General features: G+C 50.8%; 1 protein-coding gene across 3 annotated transcripts; it reads right to left on the bottom strand.

Moving 5' to 3' along the window:
- Window positions 1-132: 132 nt before the first annotated feature.
- On the bottom strand, window positions 133-20,932 carry mnta (MAX network transcriptional repressor a). Of its 3 annotated transcripts, XM_062552407.1 has the most exons (7): window positions 20,658-20,932; window positions 14,757-15,384; window positions 14,323-14,364; window positions 13,695-13,806; window positions 4,086-4,278; window positions 2,989-3,626; window positions 133-2,958 (listed from the first exon to the last, which is right to left on the bottom strand). In XM_062552407.1, the coding sequence occupies exons 1-7, from the start codon at window positions 20,728-20,730 to the stop codon at window positions 2,614-2,616; spliced, it is 2,031 nt and encodes a 676-aa protein (XP_062408391.1). In that variant the 5' UTR covers window positions 20,731-20,932; the 3' UTR covers window positions 133-2,613. The 3 variants fall into 3 exon arrangements, with proteins under 3 accessions (XP_062408391.1, XP_062408390.1, XP_062408392.1); XM_062552406.1 differs by having other exon boundaries at window positions 133-3,626; XM_062552408.1 differs by lacking the exon at window positions 14,323-14,364 and having other exon boundaries at window positions 133-3,626.
- Window positions 20,933-21,745: the final 813 nt, after the last annotated feature.

The following is a 21,745-nucleotide window of genomic DNA, read 5'->3' as shown; positions in this document are numbered from 1 at the left end:
TTTCCTCTACGAACAAACCATATCTCTAACAAAGCATGGGCAAGCTATTTTCTGATGGTGTTCTAAGTGATATTTCAAGTCATGCTAACAAACACAGTAACCCTTTAAAAAAAATAGACACTTGCCTAGTAGTTAAACGTAACAAGATTTATTAAGGATTCTTATCTTTTGTTCTCTTGTATTAATTTTTCGCATTTTTCCTCATACAGTTCTCTTAAACATAATGGACAGTTAGATCTAAATGCAGCCCCGAGTCTACAGGCTATATACAACTTTAACTTTCTCCATAGGGAAAACACACATTATGTATATATAATATCAATGTGGAAAGAGGTCTGAGAAGTTGCCCCATTGTATACAGTACTGTACATGGTCCCAGAAAAAAAAAAAAAAAAAAACATTACAACAAAACTACATGCGAAACCAGGCAGGTTAAAATACATAAATTTGAAGGTGAATGCTTTCATATGCCTAGATGTGCATACATAGAAAAAAAAATGTAGCCAAAGATGTCTTAAAATATTCTCACCATTTCTCACGCACACGCTCAAGCATAAAATGAAGGGAACTTTTTCTGCCAGTTGAAATGGTACAGCTGTAAACGTGTCTTTGCTCGTCACGGGGCCGAGGAGCAGCAACATCACAGTGTTGGAGAGGACCGCTCCCTCCTCCCTCCTCCAGAGGGCGCCGTGGGCCGGGCGTGCCGCTGCGCCCCTTATGGAATGGAATACTAATGCGGGCTTCTGACCACAGCGCCATTCATTCAGTCATTCGCCAGAGTTAAAGTCGACGCCATTCACCCAGTCAGCCATTCATACTTCATCCGTTGTCACTCTGGCGGACACAGGCGGCACTGGGAGAGGAGTGTGTGCGGTCAGGACCCTCGTGCGGAACATTACAGTACCAACACACACACACACACAGTTCTACAGGTGACAGTTTGATACTTTTTGGGAGATGTGATGAGGTGCTCGGTCACAATACACTTGTGACTTGAGTTGCGTTGCGTTCACAAACGTGAGCAGATGACCAACCTCACCCCTATGGTCATTCTTCATCCGCACTACGGTGCGAAAAACGTTTCCCTGGGTGAACCGAGTCGGTCAACATTCGCGTACACAAGCTCCAGGGCTCTGCTGGTGCACTGTCGCCAGCTCCTGGAAACAGCTCTCTCTCTCACACACACTCACACACACACACACGCTACTACTCGCTACGACAGCACATGATCAAACACATGCAGGTCAACCACAGTGCCCACACCACAAAAAGCCTACAAGCTTAACACATTCACCAAGTATGAGGGACATTATCTTTTTTTTTCTTCTTTTTTTTCTAGGCTTTTCAAAATCTGATTGCCAGTGTTTTTCCTCCACTCACACCAAATAATTCCTAAAATTTCTTCATGATGCAAAGACAAAAGGCATACGATGCAATGCAGTAAATAATCGTTTTTTTTTTATATACATTCACAACGTCCATCTGGGACCGACACCACTTTTTGTGTCATGATATACTACCGAATGCTCTTTTTCAATGCCATGATCTTGCTCCACACCAGTGGTGTGCTTGGGGAATGAGTACTGGTGAAATGCCCTGTCTCACAGTGGGGAGTAGCGGCAGTGGACCAGGCTGGACAGCAGAGGGCGGAAGTGCAACATGTAACACTAGAGCACCGGAGGCACTGAAAGGCAACAAACACGGCACTGCCGCCAACTGGGGATCCCCACGTTAAACCTCCTCGGGACGTCTGGCCGAGGATGGTGAGACAGGACCACAGATCCTTGCCCAAGGTGATTCTCAAGAGCTATACGGACAGAAATCTGAACGTCTTAAAGGGGGCTTCTTTTGAGCGGTCGCGCCGAAACGTGATATAGCAAGGTTTGTGTGCCCGACAGTGACACGACGAACAATAAAAAAAAAAAAACTGTGGACCTCGAACCACAGTAATTACGGCGTAACGCAACACCAAGAACACCCGTCGGGTCGATCAGGTGAGGCATATAGTATCTGTGAGGCTTTAAAGCGTGGCCTGCGTCTCTCTTGTGTCTGGGGTACTTCATGTGCACTGGTATACGTCAAGGCAATGAGACCGCAGAGGCGCGCGTGTCCACAGACGGGACAACACTGCACCTTCTCCGGGAATTTGGTGGGGCTACATGTCACTCAGAATTCATGACCCATGATTTCACAAGCTAATACGCACAGCAAGTAGCAAACAATCACTCGAGACAACATACCCTTGCTCTACCCACCCACACACACACATAAACACATTTTTTTTTTTTTATCAAGTCAATATATAGCTATAGATATTTATAAATTCTTTTTTTTTTTTTCGTATTTTAATTATTAAAGTCTTTCTTATAGTTCTTTATAGAGTTGTGTATTTTGTGCATGTGTGTATATTTATTTGGAATGTACTGAGTGTTCTTTACAGCGGCGAAGCCTCGACTGATTCCAAAGTGGGTTCGCGCTGCGACCAACCACAGGCTCTCGCGTCAGCAGGGGGCGGGAGGGGTTGGGCCCCAAACTGCGGGCCTCTGATGCCTCTACCCCGTCGTCACAGATCTCAAATCTGTGTCTTTGTCACCATCATCATCCTCGTCCACCTCAGGCCAGCTTCAGTGTACTGACAGGGAAGGAGGGCATGGTCACCATGGTGACGGGGTTGAGCACCGTCTGGCCCACCAGCTGTGGGTGGTGGGCGACCACCTGGGCTCCCGCCGGCTTACCCATCTGCCCCGGCGAAGCCCCGTTGACCTGGGCGTGGGAGAGCGTGTGGGCAATGTGGCTGACCATGGCCGGCTGGGTGACGGCCACGGTCTGCGGGTAGAGGGTGGGCAGGTGATGCTGGCTCAGGTGCGCCACCGGGTGCACGGTGATGTGGCCGATGGGCTGCGGCGTGGCGCCGGGCGAGGGCGCCAGGTGGGCCAGGGTGGCGGGCGAGGGCGCCAGGTGGGCCAGGGTGGCGGGCGAGGGCGCCAGGTGGGCCAGGGTGGCGTGCTGCTGGGCGCCGGGATGGGCGTGATGGCCGGGCTGCTGCTGCAGCACTTGCGGCGCGTGCTTGCCGGCCGGCTGGATGATGTGGTTGACCGTGGCCTGGATGACGGAGGCGTGGGAGACCGGCGCGGCGTGGGCGATGACGGTGGGCTGCACCAGGCCCGCCATGCCGTTGTTGAGGGCGCCCATGCCGTTGCTGGCGCCGGGCGCGGCGACGATGTGCGCGTGGGCCGCCAGGAGCGCCTGCGGGGCCATCAGCGTCTGGGCCTGGAGCGGGGAGCTGGTGACCGGGCTGAGGGCCGCCACCGGGCTGGGGATGGTGGTGGGCACCGCGGCCGAGACCGAGACCGGAACGAGGGCCTGGGCCTTGGCTGGCGCGGTCAGGGCCGCGGCGGAGAGGGCCAGCTGGGGCGGGAGCTTGTGCTGGACGGTGGTGGGGGAGTGGTGGTTGTGGTGGTGGTGGTGGTGGTGGTTGTTGGTGGTGAGCAGGGCGGCTCTGGCGGGGACCGGCGAGGCTTTTCTGGGCTCAGGCTGAGGGGCTTGAGGCACTTTGAGGGTGGGTGAAGCAGACGGACTTTGCTCCTCAATATCATCGTCGTCGTCGTCAATGTTGTCTTCACCCTCTGAGAGAACAGAAAAATAAAACAAATGTTTTACGAACACGAATGAAAATAAAAATCTCAAATGATCAATCAGTTTGTTAAGAAAATGTAGAACAGTGTTTCTAGATTATGTCCACAAATGCCTTGTTTTATCCACACACCTAAGATATTTAGATTACCACTAATTAATTAGTCCGATTGAATCGATTAACAAAATAGTTGTCGAATCATTTAGTAGCGGTCAACGACTTGATTAATTGTTGCAGCCCTAATCAAGACAGAAGACAGCATGCCTCCGTAAAGCCTCTAATGGCCTGACCTGAGCCAGGAAACTGACTCATAGCACCTTTGGAGTCACGGACACTTCCAAATCAGTGACCATGGCATGAATCATGAGACGCGGTCTTATCTCCATTTATAGACTCGTGTGGGGAAGGGCCCGCTGTGAGTGCGGTGGCGAGGGGCCGTGCTGTGACTGACCTGAGGCTGTGGAGGTGGACGCCTGGTCGTCCTCGGGCTGCACGGTCTGGCGGAGGAGCCGGTCGATCTCCAGCACGTCCATCCACTGGCTCAGCTCGTTTTTGAGCTCGGCCAGCCGCTGCTGCGTGGCGATCTTCTCCCGCGCCAGACGCTCCATCTCGTGCTCAAACTCCTTCTCCTTACGCTTCAGCGTCTGTGGAGAGAGAGAGAGAGAGGGAGAGAGAGAGAGAGAGAGAGAGAAAGAAAAAGACAGAGAGAAAGAGAGAGGGAGGGTTAGTACATAGTGTACATCCATCCCACAGACCCAGACACACAGCCAGGCTCCAACCTTCGTGTACCACAGAGAGCGTGAGAACAGAAGGGCTTCCACTTGTCTATTTCAATATTTGCCTTCACGCAATCCAACTCGAGCACAGCCCAGAACAGTTCCACACAAACACTTTTTTATTTGAACTAGATACAAATATGAACACACTCGTCCAAACCCCTGCTTCAAACCACTCATTCTTTCCTTGCTGGAGGGCAGGGGTGGATGGAACATTGTGTTTGTGTGTGTGTGTGTATTAGTAGGTCACACAAGCACAGACACACACACACGCACACACACACACACGTGTTTTCCCTCACTGCAGCCAACAGTCACTACCGCGCTCCTACTCCGTGTTTACCTAACGGCCGACACAAATGGACGAGCGATGACGTCGCCGGGACAGGCGACGGTCACTCCGCCCCACCCTGCCCCCGCAGCACAAAGCAGGTCACTGGGGGAGGGAGGGAGGGCAGGACAGCGGGAGCGTACGCAAATTAGCGCCCACCGAAAGTCTCCCTCACGGCCCGGCACACGATTCTCCAGCGAGCGAACATCCTGTGTGAGGCTGTGTGAGGCTGTGAGTGACCTTACAGGACACCGTTCCGTGAAAGAAAGACGAGGGGGGGAGTGTGGTATGAGGAGGCTCTAAATTGATTCAAGGCCTCCTACTGGAGCAAGGCCATAGATTAGTGGTTTTTCCAGCAATGGTGGGGAATAGACATCAGCCCATGAGCAGAGCAGAGCAGAACATAACAGAGGTCAGGAGAGCTCTGTGTGTGTGTGTGTGTGTGTGTGTGTGTGTGTGTGTGTGTGTGTGTGTGTGTGTGTGTGTGTGTAGGTGTGTAGGTGTGTGTAAGAGTGTCAGAAAGTTGGAAGGGAGAAGCACTTGAGTACAAAGTTTCCAGCTCTCTTATGGAGACCGGAGACATTTGCTCGGTGGCTGTCAATGTCATCTATATGTGATGTGTATGTATTCTAATGTCAATGTGTGTGTGTGTGTGTGTGTATGTTCTGTTTTTGCTCAGAGCCAATCAGGTGTGGCCATCTGGACCAAGGAGCAGTGAGTAAGAAAGTCGAGGCAGACTGCCAGCAATCAGCCAACCACCACTACCCTCCTCACTGCACTACCCTGCCCACCACTGCTACCCACTCTTTCCCATCGGAGCCAGCGAGGGGAAAAACAAAAGAGAGACGGAGCAAGAGGGAGAGAGTGGAAAGACACTGGTAGGCCTTGGACTGGGTCCAGAGGGAGGGGGAGAAAGAGACAAAAAGAGAGAGTAAGTGAGAGACAGAGAGAGAGATGCCTTATAAGGCACATGGATGGGCTCTCTGTGACCCACTTTCCTGCCCCCCCCCCCTCCCCCTTACTGAGTCAGCTGACACTGGTGCCCCACACAGGGCAGAGGCATGGGGGCTCCACCAAGGTGTTTACAGGAGAGAAAGGGAGATACTGTGTGTGTGTGTGTGTGTGTGTGTGTATGTGTAGAGAGAGAGAGAGAGAGAGAGAGAGAGAGAGAGAGAGAGAGAGAGAGAGAGAGAGAGAGAGTCTCTGCCACACCGTGATGGGCAGCCCACAGACTCCTCCAGTTGTCACCTGGAGATCCCACAAACAAACAGGCGCGGGTGGAGAGAAAGTGAAACCAAACACCTCGCACAGGGAGACTCACAGGGCCAAACAATCCAATCCCAGGGCTGTACCGAGACAAAGCAAGAGCCAAGCGCACGGAGCAGGAGACAGATGGTGAGCATGGAAAATCTGTGAACACCACCATGATTCTCTGTGAGACTTCAGTTGAGTCGTTCAATGCTACGAGACCCAGCCATAATCAGCAGCAATGTAGAAAGTATGAACCATGTTAATATGCGCTTGAGTAGTTTTCCTATGTGGCAGAGAGCCTTTTAATGGGGAGCTCTTACAAACTACAGGCCAGTGAGGCTGGTGAATATAAATGGCTGGTAACCTCCTGGGAGCCAGTGGGCTATAGCACCTGCCTAAGGATCAGAGGCCTACTGTATGTGGTCCACACACACATACACACACACACACACACACACACACACACACACACACCCCTCTAATTCTGAACTTGGTTTTCTTTTTGTTATTTGAGACGTGTCCTTTGGTCTTCAACAGAGTCAGTCTCTCTCCCTCACCCCCCTCCTGACAAACACAAGCATTGAACAGTAATGACAAACATTCCAGCAACGTCATCAAAGCACTCAAGAGCAACTGGTCAGTGGGGGGCTGTCGTGACCGGAACAGGAGCCTGTCAGCAAGTAGCCATGCAGCAGCTGCTAGCTCTAGCTTAGCTCCCAAAATTCAGTTTGAGATGATGGATGGAGTCCTGCTCCAATCAACACCCACGGCATTTGATGGGGGCGGGAGAGCGGGAGGAGTGGAGCATGCCTGCCCCCCCCCCCCCCCCCCCCCTTTACTCAGTTAGGGGGGTCTTTGTCTCAACAAATGAGATGCCAGAGTGGCCTGCTGTTGTCAAGGTGACGGCTGAAAACCCACCATAGTTTCCTTGGCAACCAGATTCATGAAGAGCACAGTGTGTCAGTGTAAAGTGCACCATTGTAGAATGCCGTGGCACACACACACACACACACACACACACACACATACACACAGTTGCTTGCGTAGCTGTTGGATTTTCCCCACACGGTACGCTAATAGGGTAGGGTGCAGCAGCACGTTGGCTCACTGCGGCATTTGAAACACTCTGCCAACTGAGAGAGAACATCAGACGCTGCTTTTCATATGAAAGCAGCCTGTGTGTCTGCCTGCCTGCCTGTCTGTCTGTCTGTCTGTCTGTCTGCCTCTCTCTAAAGATGGTTTTACAGGAACTAGTCTTGATCTCCATCCTCTCCAGCTCCACCCCTCTCTCAAAGCCAACCAACCCCCACCTCTCCTAAGGAAGGGGGGAAGGGCTTTCTGAGAGGCCCACTCCCACCCTTCCCCCACACTCTTTGCTAGTCTGTGTTAAGTGTGCATATTTGTTCACACGAGTATGTGTTTTACAATTTTGTGTGTGTGTGTGTGTGTGTATGCGCTTGCTGACAGCTTCACTCCAGGGATGAGAGCCAGAGACGGTGCTGCCTGTAGCCCCAGCTGTGCGTACCAGCCAATATGAGTCACCTGCCACCAGGCCTGCTCCACAAACACCCAAACCTCCTCAACTTCAATGGGAGCCCTGAACACCAGTTCACACACACACAAACACACACACACATTCTCACACACAAACGCAATCACACCACCTGGCTACATTGAAAGCAGTGTGACACACCAACTGTACGCGCCTCCCCTCTAACACACACACACACACACACACACAAATACACCACACACACACATCAAAATATTGGCCGTGTACAAACACGATAAAACCTAAGACTCCACAGGGCTACAGTGGCAGCTCCACTACCTACTTGCAGGCTCACTGCTTGGCTGGGTTCAACAGGCTCACATGGCCCCCCCTGTAACATGAGCCTCGCATGGAGGCTGCTTGTTTCTTACTCACACACACACACACACACACACACACACGCACACAATCTCCCCTCCCATCTCCAGCCCTCCTCGCCAGCTCCATACCGAGCCTGTAATCCTCCATGTGCTGTGTGTTTGGCTGTGAGGATTAGGTGTCCAATACAAAGTATGTGTATTATGTGTACCAACAAGAGGGACTACTGTATGGTTGGGTGTGTGTGTGTGTGTGTGTGTGCGCATGTTGTGGGGTCTGGATGTCTGTGTGAATTTCTATATAAGATTTGTGTATGTTCTGGAGTTCTTGGTGTCTTCCTGTGATTGTGATTGTGTGTGTGTGTGTGTGTGCCTGTGTGTGTGCCTGTGTGTGTGCCTGTGTGTGCGCCTGTGTGTGCGCCTGTGTGTGCGGCTCTGCGCGCGCACGCACGCGAGTGTAAGCGGAGCTGCCCGGTCTGATTAGTCCAGAGTGGGAGAGGAAGGTAAACACGGTTCAGTCAGCGCCACATGCAATGCGAGTGAGGCGCACATGTCCTGACTGAGACAGTAGGAGGGCCCAAGAGCGAGCGAGCGAGTGGGGTGGGGGGGGTTACGAGGGCGGCAGCACTGCTCACTGACTCACTTTTGCAGCACACGAGGCCAGTCATCCCGCAGCTCCAGCTCAAGGGGGGGGGGGGGGGGGGGGGAGGGGCGCTCCGGGGCACGTCGCAAACTCGCTCCTCCTCAAACGACTGCCTGGCTCCAGGCCGGCCTCAGCAAGATCCTCTCCCCCGTCTCGTGACTGTGAGCCTGGGTGTGAGCAACCCCCCCACCCCTAACTTCCCCCAGCCCTCCCCTCTACCTACAACTCTGGACTGCAGTAATTCCGAGCGTGACTAACCACCCTCACGTGGCCCCTGGCTCCCTAGGTAACGTAAAAGAGCCGGGAGGGGCCGGCCCGGGAGGAGCACTTATGTCAGTTTCTCACTTTACTCAGCCTGCCGCCATTATCCACAATAATGTACGTGTCACAACCCGAGATGAGGGCTTGCCTGTTCCCTCGGGCCCACTGGCACAGTACAGAGACGTTATGTGTGTGTGAATGTCTCTCTGTGCGCGTGTGTGAATGTCTCGTGTGTGTGTGTGTGTGTGTGTGTGAATGTCTCGGTGTGTGTGTGTGTGTGTGTGTGTGTGTGAATGTCTCGGTGTGTGTGTGTGTGTGTGTGAATGTCTCGGTGTGTGTGTGTGTGTGTGTGTGTGTGTGTGTGTATGTCTCGGTGTGTGTGTGTGTGTGAGAGAGAGAGAGAAGGGGTAGGTGGGTTTCTTCTTTTCAGCCCTCACCTGCCATTTCTTTCTGGATGAACACGGGGCTCTAGACAGACGGCAAATTACTGTCTGGGTCAAACAGAAAAATGGCAGCGAAAGAAGGTGCAAATGAGGCTTTCTGCTGCTGGAAAGAGCCCTATGTTCTCCACCCAGCAGAATGTCGGCTGAGAGCAGCTCGTGTAGGAGACCTGTTGAGCACACTGAGACCTGGGACATAACCAATCAATAGCCTGCGCTTAGAAAGGACAAACACACACACATACACACACCTCTGCCCCAGTAGATGACTAAACGACAAAATGCCCACACCCCACACAATGTAAAGATTGCATGTACATGTTTTTAAAATCTATTTGTTCCTGCATGACTCACTGAGGGAGGGAGGCAGAGTGAGAGAAAGATAGATAGATAGATAGATAGGATAGATAGAGTGAGTGAGTGAGCACAAGGATAGACCATGTGGTTTGGTGAGCTCATACACTGCATCCACTTGGCCAGGGTAAAAAGAAAAGACAAAAAGGAAAGAAAAACAAACGCTTGTTCAATGTTTCAGTTCTTAAAAAAGGACCCCTGCCGTCCGACCGCGGAAGGATGTGTCCTACAACAGGAAGATGGAGGCCGAGCGGTGGACGACTGACCCTGTGGCTCCCTGCAGGTCCTCTAAACGTCCACCACAGCGAGATGGAGGCCAACGCCGCAACAACAGATAGCCTAGATGTGGACAGCAGCTTATTTCTTATTTCTCTCCAGTAGAAAAAAATGGGGGCCTACTTTTGTTCGCGCAAAGTGGATTTCCAAATGTCAAAGCCATTATCAAAAGAATGGCTCCCACTTAAGTTGGTTTTCTAAGAATGCACACATACCCAAGAGGTCAAAAAGGCATAACTTGATAAAAGAATCTATCACAATTCCCTCCACAATTCAGACACTATTTACCGGATGTTATATTTGGGGAGCAGATTCAGGTTGTCCGCTCGACTTGTCCACTAAGTAGGTTTGGGATTTCCGTCTCACTAAAAGGAGAGAAGGAGAGAGAAGGAGAGAGAGGGAGAGAGAAAGTGAGAGAGAGAGAACTGAATATACGGATTTTGGACCGAATTTTAATGTGAAAGGGAAGTCCAGTGCGTGGGCAGGCGGCCTTCATCTCGATCTGCGTTCGCGTTTGGCGTCTCGTACGACCACGCGCGTTGCGTAAATATCGAGGGGACTGGTGGTGCCGCAGCGCATGGGAAAGCAGATCAGTGGGACACCGAGAGGGAGAGAGGGAGGGAGGGAGAGAGGGAGGACGCATGCGCACGGGGCACAGAGAGAGAACAAACACAAGAAGGCAGGGGGAGGGGGCTACTGAGGGAAGAGTGCGCAAAAGAGAGGGGGAGAGAGAGGGAACACGAAGAGGAATAAAAGAAGAACAAAAGAGAGATCTGGGGAAGGGAGGAATACGGAGAAAGACAAGAAAGCCAGGGCAGTAGGGCTGAGTGCAGAGGAGAGAAGAGAGACTAGGAGGCGGGGCTCACAGGGCTAAGCCTGAGTAGGGAGGTGGGGGTGGGGTAGAGGAGGGGGGGGGGTGACGTTGCACGGCTCCGGCAGGCCATGTGCTCGGTGCTCATGCGGCCAGAGGAGCCAGAACACAGCAGTGGCAGCAGGAGAGAACAGCATGCAGCGGGGGGAGGAGGGGGGAGGGGAGGCGCTTTACTCCAGAGCCACACTGACCGCGTTTCACACAGGTGAAACCTGACTACGTACATGCGCACACACACACACACACACACACACGCCTGCTCTTCATCTGATAGCATATCCACACGTGGGAGAATATCCTTTAATCAGGCCGGCTATATCCTCACAAGAGAAATTGAATACAGCGCACAGCACAATAGAAAATAAAAGCAGAGGTCAACTTTCGAAAGGGGGAAACTGCGTAAGCGGGGGCTGCTTCGCAATCTGTGGTGAATCGCTGTGGTTTCTTTGCAGGTCTTGTAGCAGACACACAAGCACGGGAGGAGCGAAAAAAGAAACACACATGCACATGATGTACTGAAACAGGAACAAGAGCCACTGTTCCCATAGTTGCTTATTGGCCAAGCGGTCACCTTTCAGCAAGACAAACACAGCTGACGTTTGGGTGTGTGTGTGCATATGTGTGTGTGTGTGTGTGTGTGTGTGTGTGTGTGTGTGTGTGTGTGTGTGTGTGAGAGAGAGAGGTGGGGTTGGCCCTAACATCAAAGATGGAGCTGGCAGATGAAGCCGTATATTAAAGAGAAAATCGAATGGAGTGAGAAGCCTCTACTCCCTGACGGATGATTCCTCTTTTTGATCTCTCGCCGTGACACTCTCTAGTCACACGGCCGCACTCTGGCCTCGGGTTGGGCAAGAGCAGCCGAGAGAGGAAGAGGGGGAAATAAAAGAGAGGGAGATAGAGAGAGAGAGAGAGAGAGAGAGAGAGAAATTAGAAGAGACCGGTGGTGAGAGAGAGAGACAGAGGGCTGAGGGAAAAGAGAGACGGTAAAAAGAGAGAGAAAAAAGGAGGGGGTAGAACTGCATGGATGCACACACATGCAATCCGAGGCCCTGCTCTCTCTGGTGTGTGGGTGTATGTGTGTGTGTGTGAAAGAGAGTGAGTGTGTGTGTGTGTTGGCGCCGCCCCTGGCTGCCTCTTCAGATGGGGAGGGCTGGGGAGGGGACACCCTGTTCTTTCTGAAACTCCTCACACAGCCTTCCTCACACTCTCTCTCTCTCTCTCTCCCTCCCTCCTTCTCTCTCTCTATCTCTCTCTATCTCTTCAGGACACACCTGCACTTCAGCAACACTTGCCCACGAGACGCCGTGACCTGACAGACAATACACTAATCTGAGCTAATCGCCTGCTGGAGACGACCCGCGTATCAAGACACCGTCCTTCTGCCGCTCACTGTTGACACACAGGCAACAGATCCGCCATTACGCTCTCTGATAACACCGTGCGGTATCATGGTTCCAGTCAATGCGAACTACTCCATATCCTAAGACAAAAACAAACCGTATCTAAACCTTACACTTCTATTCTGGTGTGTTATATTTCAATAAGAGGACTGCACAAACAGTTTACTGAATGTGGATGTGGATCTTTTTTAATGTGTGTTTTTTTTGTTAAAGGGGGTGAGATTTCTTGTCCTCTTTAACTGCCCTGTGGCCGACAGGGGAAAATGGCCGGTTGTTTTTGACCGGCCACATGCTTTAAATACACCGTAAGCCGCGCTGAGCTGCTAAAGGGGAACACGGTGTTGCTGGGTTAGTTTGCCAACAGTGCAGCATGCACACAGAGTCACACAGTCAGTCACACACACACACACACACACATTAACCACCACGCGGCTGAGGCAGAGGGGGGCGGGACTAGCGCTGCACAACACCGCGCCGCTGACACGAGTTCTGCTCTCACACGCGCGCACATGCACACACACACGGGCGCGCTGCCCTACTTTTCCCCCCCAGTCACCATGGATCGGGCGGAATACATCAAGCACCTCTAGTACACACGGCAGGATCACAACTCCCTCGTACCTCCCCCTGTGGGCCCCTCACTCACACACTTTCTTTCCTTTCCTTCCTTCCGTCTTTCTTTCATTCTCTCTCTATTAGCCTCTCAATTCTTCTCATCCTGGACCTCATCTTTCTTGTTGGTGTACGTGTACGTGTGTGAGGGTTTGAGTGTGTGTGTAGAGGGGAGGTTAGGAGCAGTACTCTATGTTCCGACAGGTGAAGCAGCACAAAGGGCAGGAAGGGAGGGAGGAAGGGGGGAAAGAGAGAGAGAGAGAATTAGAAAGAGACTGCAGCTGGGTGAGAGAGAGAGAGAGAGAGAGAGAGGACTGAAGATTGTGGAGAGAGACAGGCCTGCATATCTCAGCAAAAGACTGAGTCATCAAACCAGTACTTCCTCTTTCGTAGTCTGAATATGTGTGTGAGAGAGAGCATAAAACGAGGGAGCGGGGGAGGGAGTGATTCTGGGGGGGGCGGTTGTCAGCTAAGACCCTTTTTCCCCACATTCCCACCGCCTGCACGACCCAATCATTCAATCTCCCAAACAAGCCGACGGGATTAAGAGCGTCTGCTTTTCAAGGCATATTTCCCTTGATTTGGAGTGCCCAGACAGACAGACAGACAGACAGACAGACAGAACGGGTCAGCACGTCCTTTTCATAAATTCACTGTCTGTCTGGGCAATTTTCCCCCTCCTTAAAAAGGCATTTGCTAAATGCCTCTGAAAGCCCACGTCCCGAAATCATCCGAAAATTTTATTTTCTTTCCATTTGCCCGCGCTTGCTGGAACATGCCCCTTCGCTACCTGAGCCGTGCTCGACACAAAAGGTACATCTGTCAGAATCACCTAGCCTAGTGCTGTCAGAACAGCGTCAGCTGATTGCCTTCACTTCCTCATCTGCCCAACGCCCGGCAGACCGACCAAGTCTGCCAAGGGGTCAAAGTACACCTGAGAGGCACGGGGTATGGAGGAAACGGCGGCATGACTCACCTGGATGTAACGGAGGGCACTGCGGAGAACGCTGAGGTTGGACGCCTTCTTCTCGTCCACGTTGGGGATGTTCTTCTTCAGGGTCTCAAAGCACTCCTTCAGGTGGGCCCGTCTGGGGGGAGGAAGAGGAGGAGGAGGAGGAGGAGGAAGAGGAGGAGGAGGGGGTGGGGGAGGTGAGTCAGGGCGGATCACTGCACCGCAGATGCACCTCCTTGTGCTTCTGCCCAATCCTAGTCAACCCTAAATCCTCCCAGACACCTACACTGGACTATTTAGCATGTAGCCTGCCCGGCTATTATTTTTACCCAAGAAATAGGACATGCACTTCGGAGATGCATGGGAGACTAATTCGAATTTGTGACCTCTTCGAATGCCAACTCAATCCAACCTGACCAGGCTAGTGACTTCCTTCCCTACTGACACAGTTCAAAGTGGCTTAAGGCAAGTGAGTCACAAGTGTATTGGGCTGACTGACTGAGGCAGCAGCGTGTGTGTGTACACACACGTTCTGTGCTGCAGCGTCTTCAGGAGGAAGAGAAATAAAGATGGAAAAATAAAGAAAGGCTTGAAAGAGGGGAAATTATTCTTTCCACACACGCGCAGTGGCTGGCAATGCTATTGGACCCACCTGTTTTTCTCAAGCTTGTTATGCACCTCTCTGGTCCCTGCCCTGCAAACACAGATCAGAGGGCTTGAGGTCGCGCTCTCCACTGGCGTGGCAACAACAATAACAATAACAACAACAACAACAACAACAACAGACCAACGAGACAGTCCAATAGACAAAACAGTCTCCACAAACATGCTAGACAATGACAAGGGTTCTTGCAACACAAGTCCTCAACCCAGTAACCAATCATGATAAGGGTTCTTGCAACATACGCAACTAGCCAATCAGCTGAAGCCAAAGTACATGTAATCCATGTTCATTTACACCAGGTGAAATCTTAGAGACGAGTATCCAAGTATCAATCTGGCTACACTTGTCAGAGTACAACTCAATCTGGGGACGTCTGAGCAGCTGTCGTAACGTTTCATCCACGCGTCCGCGACAGTACTCACCCTCCGGGCCTCTTCTTCCCGTCCCCGTGGCGACCGTCGTCCGGCGGACTGCCTCTGGACACCGGGCTGGCCTGCGCCTGCTGCGGGGACCCCAGCTGAGGGGGCATGGCATGCTGGGATGCGCTGACGATGGTCCCGGGGTAGGACTGCACCAGGTGGGGCTGATGCTGATGCTGGTGCTTGTTGGCGGCGGACAGGGAGTGGGTCAAGGAGGCGGGCTCGGACTCGGGCTGGGGCGAGATGAGAACGTGCAGCGGGTGGCCGTGCTGGTTGGTGGGGGGGCTGCGGGCGTCTTTCCTCGGGGAGCCCTGCTGCTGCTGATGGTGCACGGTGGGGGGACTGCGTGCTGTGTTGGGGGCCGGGAGGAAGGCGGTCTGGGGGTTGGGGGCGGAAGGCACCACGGGGATGGGGATGACCGCTATGGGCAGCGAGGGAGGGGGCGGCTGGAGCTGGGGCGGGAGTGGAGCCAGCCGGCGCTCCGGGCCGCTGGGCTCCTCCACCCAGGTGACGTGGTGGTGATGGTGGTGGTGGTTGTTGACCCGCACGGCCTGCGCCGCCGCCGCCTCCGTCCTCTTCCTCTGCTCCGCCTCCTGCTCCTGACGGAGCCGCTCCCTCAACTCATTCTCCTCTGAAAAGAGAGAGAGCGGGGGGAGTGTTAGCCACATGGACATATTCAAACAGGCAAAAGAAGGGTGAAGCCAGAGAGGGAGAATAGCCAGGAAAATGGGAAATAAATAATGACAGTCACATGACTGAGCCAGATTCCGTTTGGTTACTGCATCCTCAGCAACAGACACCACAGATAAAAGGATGTGGATTTTTGAGAACAAAAGGCCAAATCTGATTGAGCATTTTCTTGGGCTCGTGTGCTCAACGAACACCAATTAGATGTGGGAGGCATGGACTTCAACCCTGTGAACATACAGTCAATACTTCAAAACCACTCGCCGCCACTCTGACCTAGATTTTGCGCACCGGGCTAAATAAATTGCAAGCTCACGGATTGGAAAACACGATGTCATTTCAACGCGGCCTGCCAAGCACAGTGTGGCCAAATGATAAAACCGCGATAACACACGCACGCACTAAAACTAATGGGTCTTGTTCCGCGTTAAACCACATGTTGAGCCCGTGACCTCAGGACGGGTGGCTGAGCCACATTTGAGCCGGCGCAGCAGGGCAGGAAACATGCTATACATGGGCTGCTGTGTGACCTTTGGCCTCTGATGGGACTGCACACGTACACACGCGGCCGCAAAAACACATCTGAGGACAGAGAGCACAGAAGCTCACACCGACACGACAAGCTCAAAAGAGGCCTTGGATATAGGGATCGGGTATTGTGAAGAGTAATTAGCTAGAAAAAGAGAGAAAACACACACGAAAACACACACACACACGCAGCCTATTATCCATCCCCTTGTAAGGCACAGCGTGTTCATGGTGTGGGCTAAGGTTACTTTAGCGTAGCTTTCATGGAAACCCGATGCTGGTAAACTCTCGCCCACTCCCCCCCCCCGCTCTACTCCTCCTCTCTTGGGCTGCTCCCAACAGCGCCTTACGCTTCAGGCTCGGGAGCTAAGACTCTGCCCCCTGGACGTCAGCCAATCCTTAAATAGTCAATGAATTATGCAGCCTCTGCTGATCCCAGACCAGCTAGGAGAGGGAAGACTGACCGGCCCTGACAGGAAGAGAAAAAAACATGCTGGGTTTTCACTTAGGGTGAAACGCATCCGGGGCTCTGGTACAGCGGCGAGCATGTGTCTTGCACTGTGAGCAGTTGTGCTTTTTCCCTGTAAAAGGGCAGATAAGAGGACAAGGCTGTGCCCAGACTTTTAACGTGCCACATTTTTATAGTGTTACAAATGTGGGCTCTAAAACACGACCTCAGAAACGGAGGGAAAAAATAACAGTTCAATTGGCAGGATCCTGTTACCAGTAAAATTCTACCGAATCAAAACAGAGTGAGCTAATCCTAAGAGGAGCGATATGTGAGAATGGCCTTGTCTTGATGCCAGGAGGGTTGGGCGGCAATCAGGGTATGAAATGAGCTGAGGTTTGATCGTGGAGAAGAGAGAAGGACTTATCGGCACTCTGCTGGAAAATGCTGATATTTTTCACTAAGCAGGTTTAATCCAAGTCATGTTACGCTGTCAAAGCACTATTCCAGGGAGGAATGGTAGCCTTGAAGCTGCCGTGTTGTCGCGTTCTGTAATTCCAAGACTAAGCTCCTTATTTTACCACTTACTCGGATATATGTTTCTAGTGAGCGTAAAGGAGCTTTTCGGCAGTGGACAGTCTCTCACAGAGCACAACAGGGGCGTTCTTATCTTAATGACACCTAACAAATGGGCCTTAACACAGAGCACATGGCCCCTGTGTCATGATGGCAGTCTCCTTTGTCACGAGTCTTCACCTGAGCCTGGCCATAAAAGCAACTGTTCACCACACGATGGGTCTGACTGGGTAAATCGGTCAAGTTAAGTTTCTACATATGTGCTATTACTGTTGTGAAGCTGAAGCAGAAAGTTGTAGAACACGATACTGTACATTTATGCTACACATGACAAGACTACAAGCCCATAAGTTCTTCTGAGAGCTACTGAGCCAGTCTCAAAAGGGAGGCATTCTCCCAGACTACTAACCGTATCTTTTCTGGGAGTGGGGGGTGGGGGGGTAATCAGATGGAGGATTCGCCACACTACGCCAAACCAGCGCAAGTCAGCTGTTCTACGAGAGTGGGTGTTCCCAGCTACTGGTGCACATGCGCCGCCAGTCCACAAGGGTTGAGGATGGGGGGTTGTACAAGGAGGATGGTCAGTTACTATGGAAACAGCAACGTTAGCAATTGCAAAGGCACGAATGGACTCGTTCGACCCCATCAATACTCAAGGCTTTCTTGCAACTCCTGGACAACCCCCCATAACCCATTCCTAGACAAATGGGTGCAATTTGCAGCTGATAACATTGCAGCTCCTTCAAGACAGAACGTGGTATTGTGCTCAGGAGAGCGAGACCGAGCACTGTACACTTACAAGAGCGGTCCAGTTCACCTCAAGGACGTCCTGACTACTCTCTTTCATACAGGAATCAATGCGCGTCTTTAATTGTGTGCAGATCACCACTGTGCCGAACTGTACATACGGAGGAAGCACTCTCGTCTGTTTTGCTGCAGAGGCTTTTGGAAAGGGAAGAAAAAAGGACATAAAAGCACCAAACCTACACACGCTAGCCGACACCATCACACCACTGAGGCAAGTTATCCACTCCAGTGAGCCACCCACTCCAGCAATGACTAGGCAGCTTTTCCCTGCATTGTTCTCGGATACCCCCAAGGATTGGGACAGACTAGAGTAGCACTCGTTTGGCTGAGAGAAGGACTGAAATGAATTAGGCAATGTGGGATGAATAACCCCCTTTCTGACTCATAGTGGCTCGAGTGGATTTCCAGTCGAGCATTTCCATGACAAAACATACCGGTACTACTTCATAAATGAACCCTCTCTGACGCTAAAATAATGAACCAGGGATAGAAAGGCAATAAAGATGAGACCAGCACAGAAATCCCCCGATCTAATGACCTTGCGTGTTCCAGATAAATAAGTAAGTAAATGAGTGGCACACCATCTGCTGACCATGGAACAGGAGCAAGAGTGCGGTACTTCATTATGGCTTGCTCACAGCTGTCCAATGAGGATGTGAGAGGTAGCACTCACACCTCTGGTCCTTCCGGTCACAGACAGACAGACAGGCAGGCAGCGGGAGCACAGTGTCCTGACAGCTCAGCTAATGCTAATGCGGGGCAGTGACAAGCGCCTCGCTCTGCTCCGTGTCCCAATGCAGAACAGATGTCTGCTGTCAGCCCGCTCACAGCCCGCCGCCAGCAGAGCAGGCTACAGCAGAGAGGAGCGCAGTGATGCGGTAACCACAAGGAGCACACACACACAGGCACGCACACACATACCATCTAACTCAAAAACACACACATCTGATAAAAATCAACACTGTTGAATCAACGGCTGAAATACTCAATGTCTCAAACATCTATTACACTAATGTCTCAATCATCTCTTTTTTTTAATACTCTCTAAGTTGCTCCTCTTAACTGTATCATTGCAAAATAATGTATATGACCTGCACTAACCATCAGCAGTGGACTGCAGTCTATTACATACAAACCATCAAAGTAGGTGCTTGAGACCAGAATGTTGAAAACTAACCCTGACAACCCAAGGGAGGCCTGAGCTGACAGTTAGAGAGAGGAATATGGTGTAGGTAGGTAAGGAGTGCCCAAAGTGTTTGAACAACACAGCCCAACACTACAAGAAAGCTACAGTCAGTGTTTCAAATTACCATTTACAACATAATTCGTGAAGGAATGTAATATTTCCCATATTTAAAGAAAATATATTCAACTACCAATTAAGATATAGACAATTAATCCAATTTATCCAATTAATAATACATTAATCAGTTACTAATGGCTTTTTACTAAGCAAAACAACACGAGAAGACACATGGATAATTTAGCTCACATTATATAACTCTTTCACATTTAGAGATGGAGGAGGGGGGGGGGGGGGGGGGGGGGTTAGTGCCCTAGATTCTTTCTCGTCGTGACCTGCACCAATGAACGAGGCATACAAAATCCGCCAAGTAGGATTGACTAGAAAGGGGGTGGGGATGAATGTGTGTAGACTGCACTGCCTTACAAATGAATGGTAGTTCAATTCAGTCGTATCGGTCAGATAGAGCAATGGGTGGCCTTTCTGCAATTAAACTAAACAAAGTTGTTACCCTCGTTACATGTTAACATTCAAACAGTGTGTCAAACGGTGAAATAGCGCAAGCCTGTCGTGCTGCCGTCCACATGGTGAAAGGGGTGGGCTTTGTCCACGCGGTTTCGACTGAGGGGCGGAGACAGACGGGACACGTCGTCAACAGCTAGAATGTAGCGAACAAGAACGCGCCAGTCCGGCTCGCTGCGGTAACAACGAAATCCAAACAAAACTAGTCTCTCCGATGACATCATGTTTTTGTGTGTACATCGAATACACATGTGACAATACATGATAAATGAGAAATACTGAAAAAACTAGGGATAACCTTAAAGGGAAGACTAATAATACTCAGTGTAATATGAGATCCCAGAGATGTCAGGTCATTATGTAAAACACTCGGACAAAGCCACCGCCCAAGGCATAGGCAGGTCTATACTGAGTAATATTACTTGTTTATGAGACGGAGATTTGACCTACAAATGAAATCAGCATAAAACTTTAATGGAGACGATTAACAAAACGGTATGCGTAATGAGTTGCTGAAGTAATCTAACTAGAACCCAATATTTAACACGATTACCGCAACAGTCCGGAAAGTAAAGGTTAGCCCGACGCTTACACGTAAAAAACACGCAAGTAGCCTAATTGATCAGAAATGCTCTAGTGATGCAATCCATACTATTTATGTGGTGTGTAATTATTTGCCGCATACTCCTTGTTCAAAATCCAATCGAATTTGCCCTCTACTGTCAGGAAAACGGCGGTTTTTCAGCCCATGATATATGATCCTCGTTTAGTATATTATGTATACCACAAGAACAACCTGATTTATGCAAATAAGTTAGCGTCTAGCCATAAAGCTCTTCAATGCACAGCGTGTGTTACATTCACACACCACACGAAAACGTTCCAATTCCTAATGGAACGTTAGGCTTCATGGAAAACTTAATGCACTAACACTACATCACACCAGTTATGCATTTATCATTACCAATGTTCGGTGCACATGACCTCCTGGTTCTAACCTTTGAAAATCCAGGATTTCACATTACAGACTCTACCGCTACTACTTGCTATGCCTCCCCCCAACACCCCCCACAGCTTAGCATCCCCTCCTTACCACGTGTTTTCTGTTGTTGCTGGGCTTGCAATTCCAAGAACTTGGCTGCTTCTAACAGTGTCTCGATGCTCATTTCTGGTGCGCAACTGTTTTACTCCAGATAATAAAGAAAATGTGTGATAAAGGGGCACTTTAAACTTCCCTGCGGGATCCACCGGACGCACCAGAAACATAAAAAAAAAAGAAAAGAGTCGTGGCTGGATCCCCTCGTACAAACTCTTTCCACTCGCGCAGAGGAGTTGCAACAAGATGGCGGTGACGAGCATCGGCATAAAACACAACGGGGCACACAGCAGATCTTTAAGATCCGCCCATATTTCATAGCCACACCCACCACCGAAACCTTTTTCAAAACACGGACAAGAGTTCCGAATATAAGACATATATAGGCCAAGTTAACATCGCGGAAGGAAACAAACAGAAACGAACAAATCGAAACTAAAAGATACAGGCCAAATATCTGGGCATTACTCGACAGAAACTGTGCCATGTAGGCTACGTGCTCAGCGGGTGGGCGTCAGGGAGGGGCGCGGTTTCGATTCACTCCGTGTTTTGTGGGAGGCTGGCTCATGTATCAGCATGATTATAATACACCATAGCCGGCTGGCCTATCAGCAAGAAGAACAACAAGGCATGGTAAGAACACACATGGCTTCCCGCTCGCTGTAGTTGGCAAGATTATGAGGAAGTGCGGCAGCATTATGCCATTTTAGTAAAATGTCTTTACAATTTATAGTAGGATGCGCCTATATCTTCGCTCGAGGTGCAAAACCCAAGTGCGCGCTCTGACGGCCACGTGCTTATGACAATTGAATAATAATAATAAAAAAACAGACAGCCTACCAGCTAAAGGCATTTCTTTTCAATAGCCCTTAGTCAGTATGTCAGGTTGAGATAAAAATATCAAACCACGCTCAGCCAATGGGGAGACTCCAACACTGAGGTTGGGGTGGGACAATGCGACGGGCGTGTTTGAGCGCTCTTTCAGCGCCCGAAGGCACGACGAGCAAGCAGCCAGTCTTTTTTTTATATGACATCTCATACTTACCGAAAGAGAGGGGGTGCAGTTTAAAGCCTATCTCTATTTT

Source organism: Sardina pilchardus, chromosome 13 (assembly GCF_963854185.1).
Source record: "Sardina pilchardus chromosome 13, fSarPil1.1, whole genome shotgun sequence".
NCBI classification, from domain to species: Eukaryota; Metazoa; Chordata; class Actinopteri; order Clupeiformes; family Clupeidae; genus Sardina; species Sardina pilchardus.
Note: the sequence above shows the minus strand (reverse complement) of the source record. Positions and strands in the feature narration are given on the sequence as shown.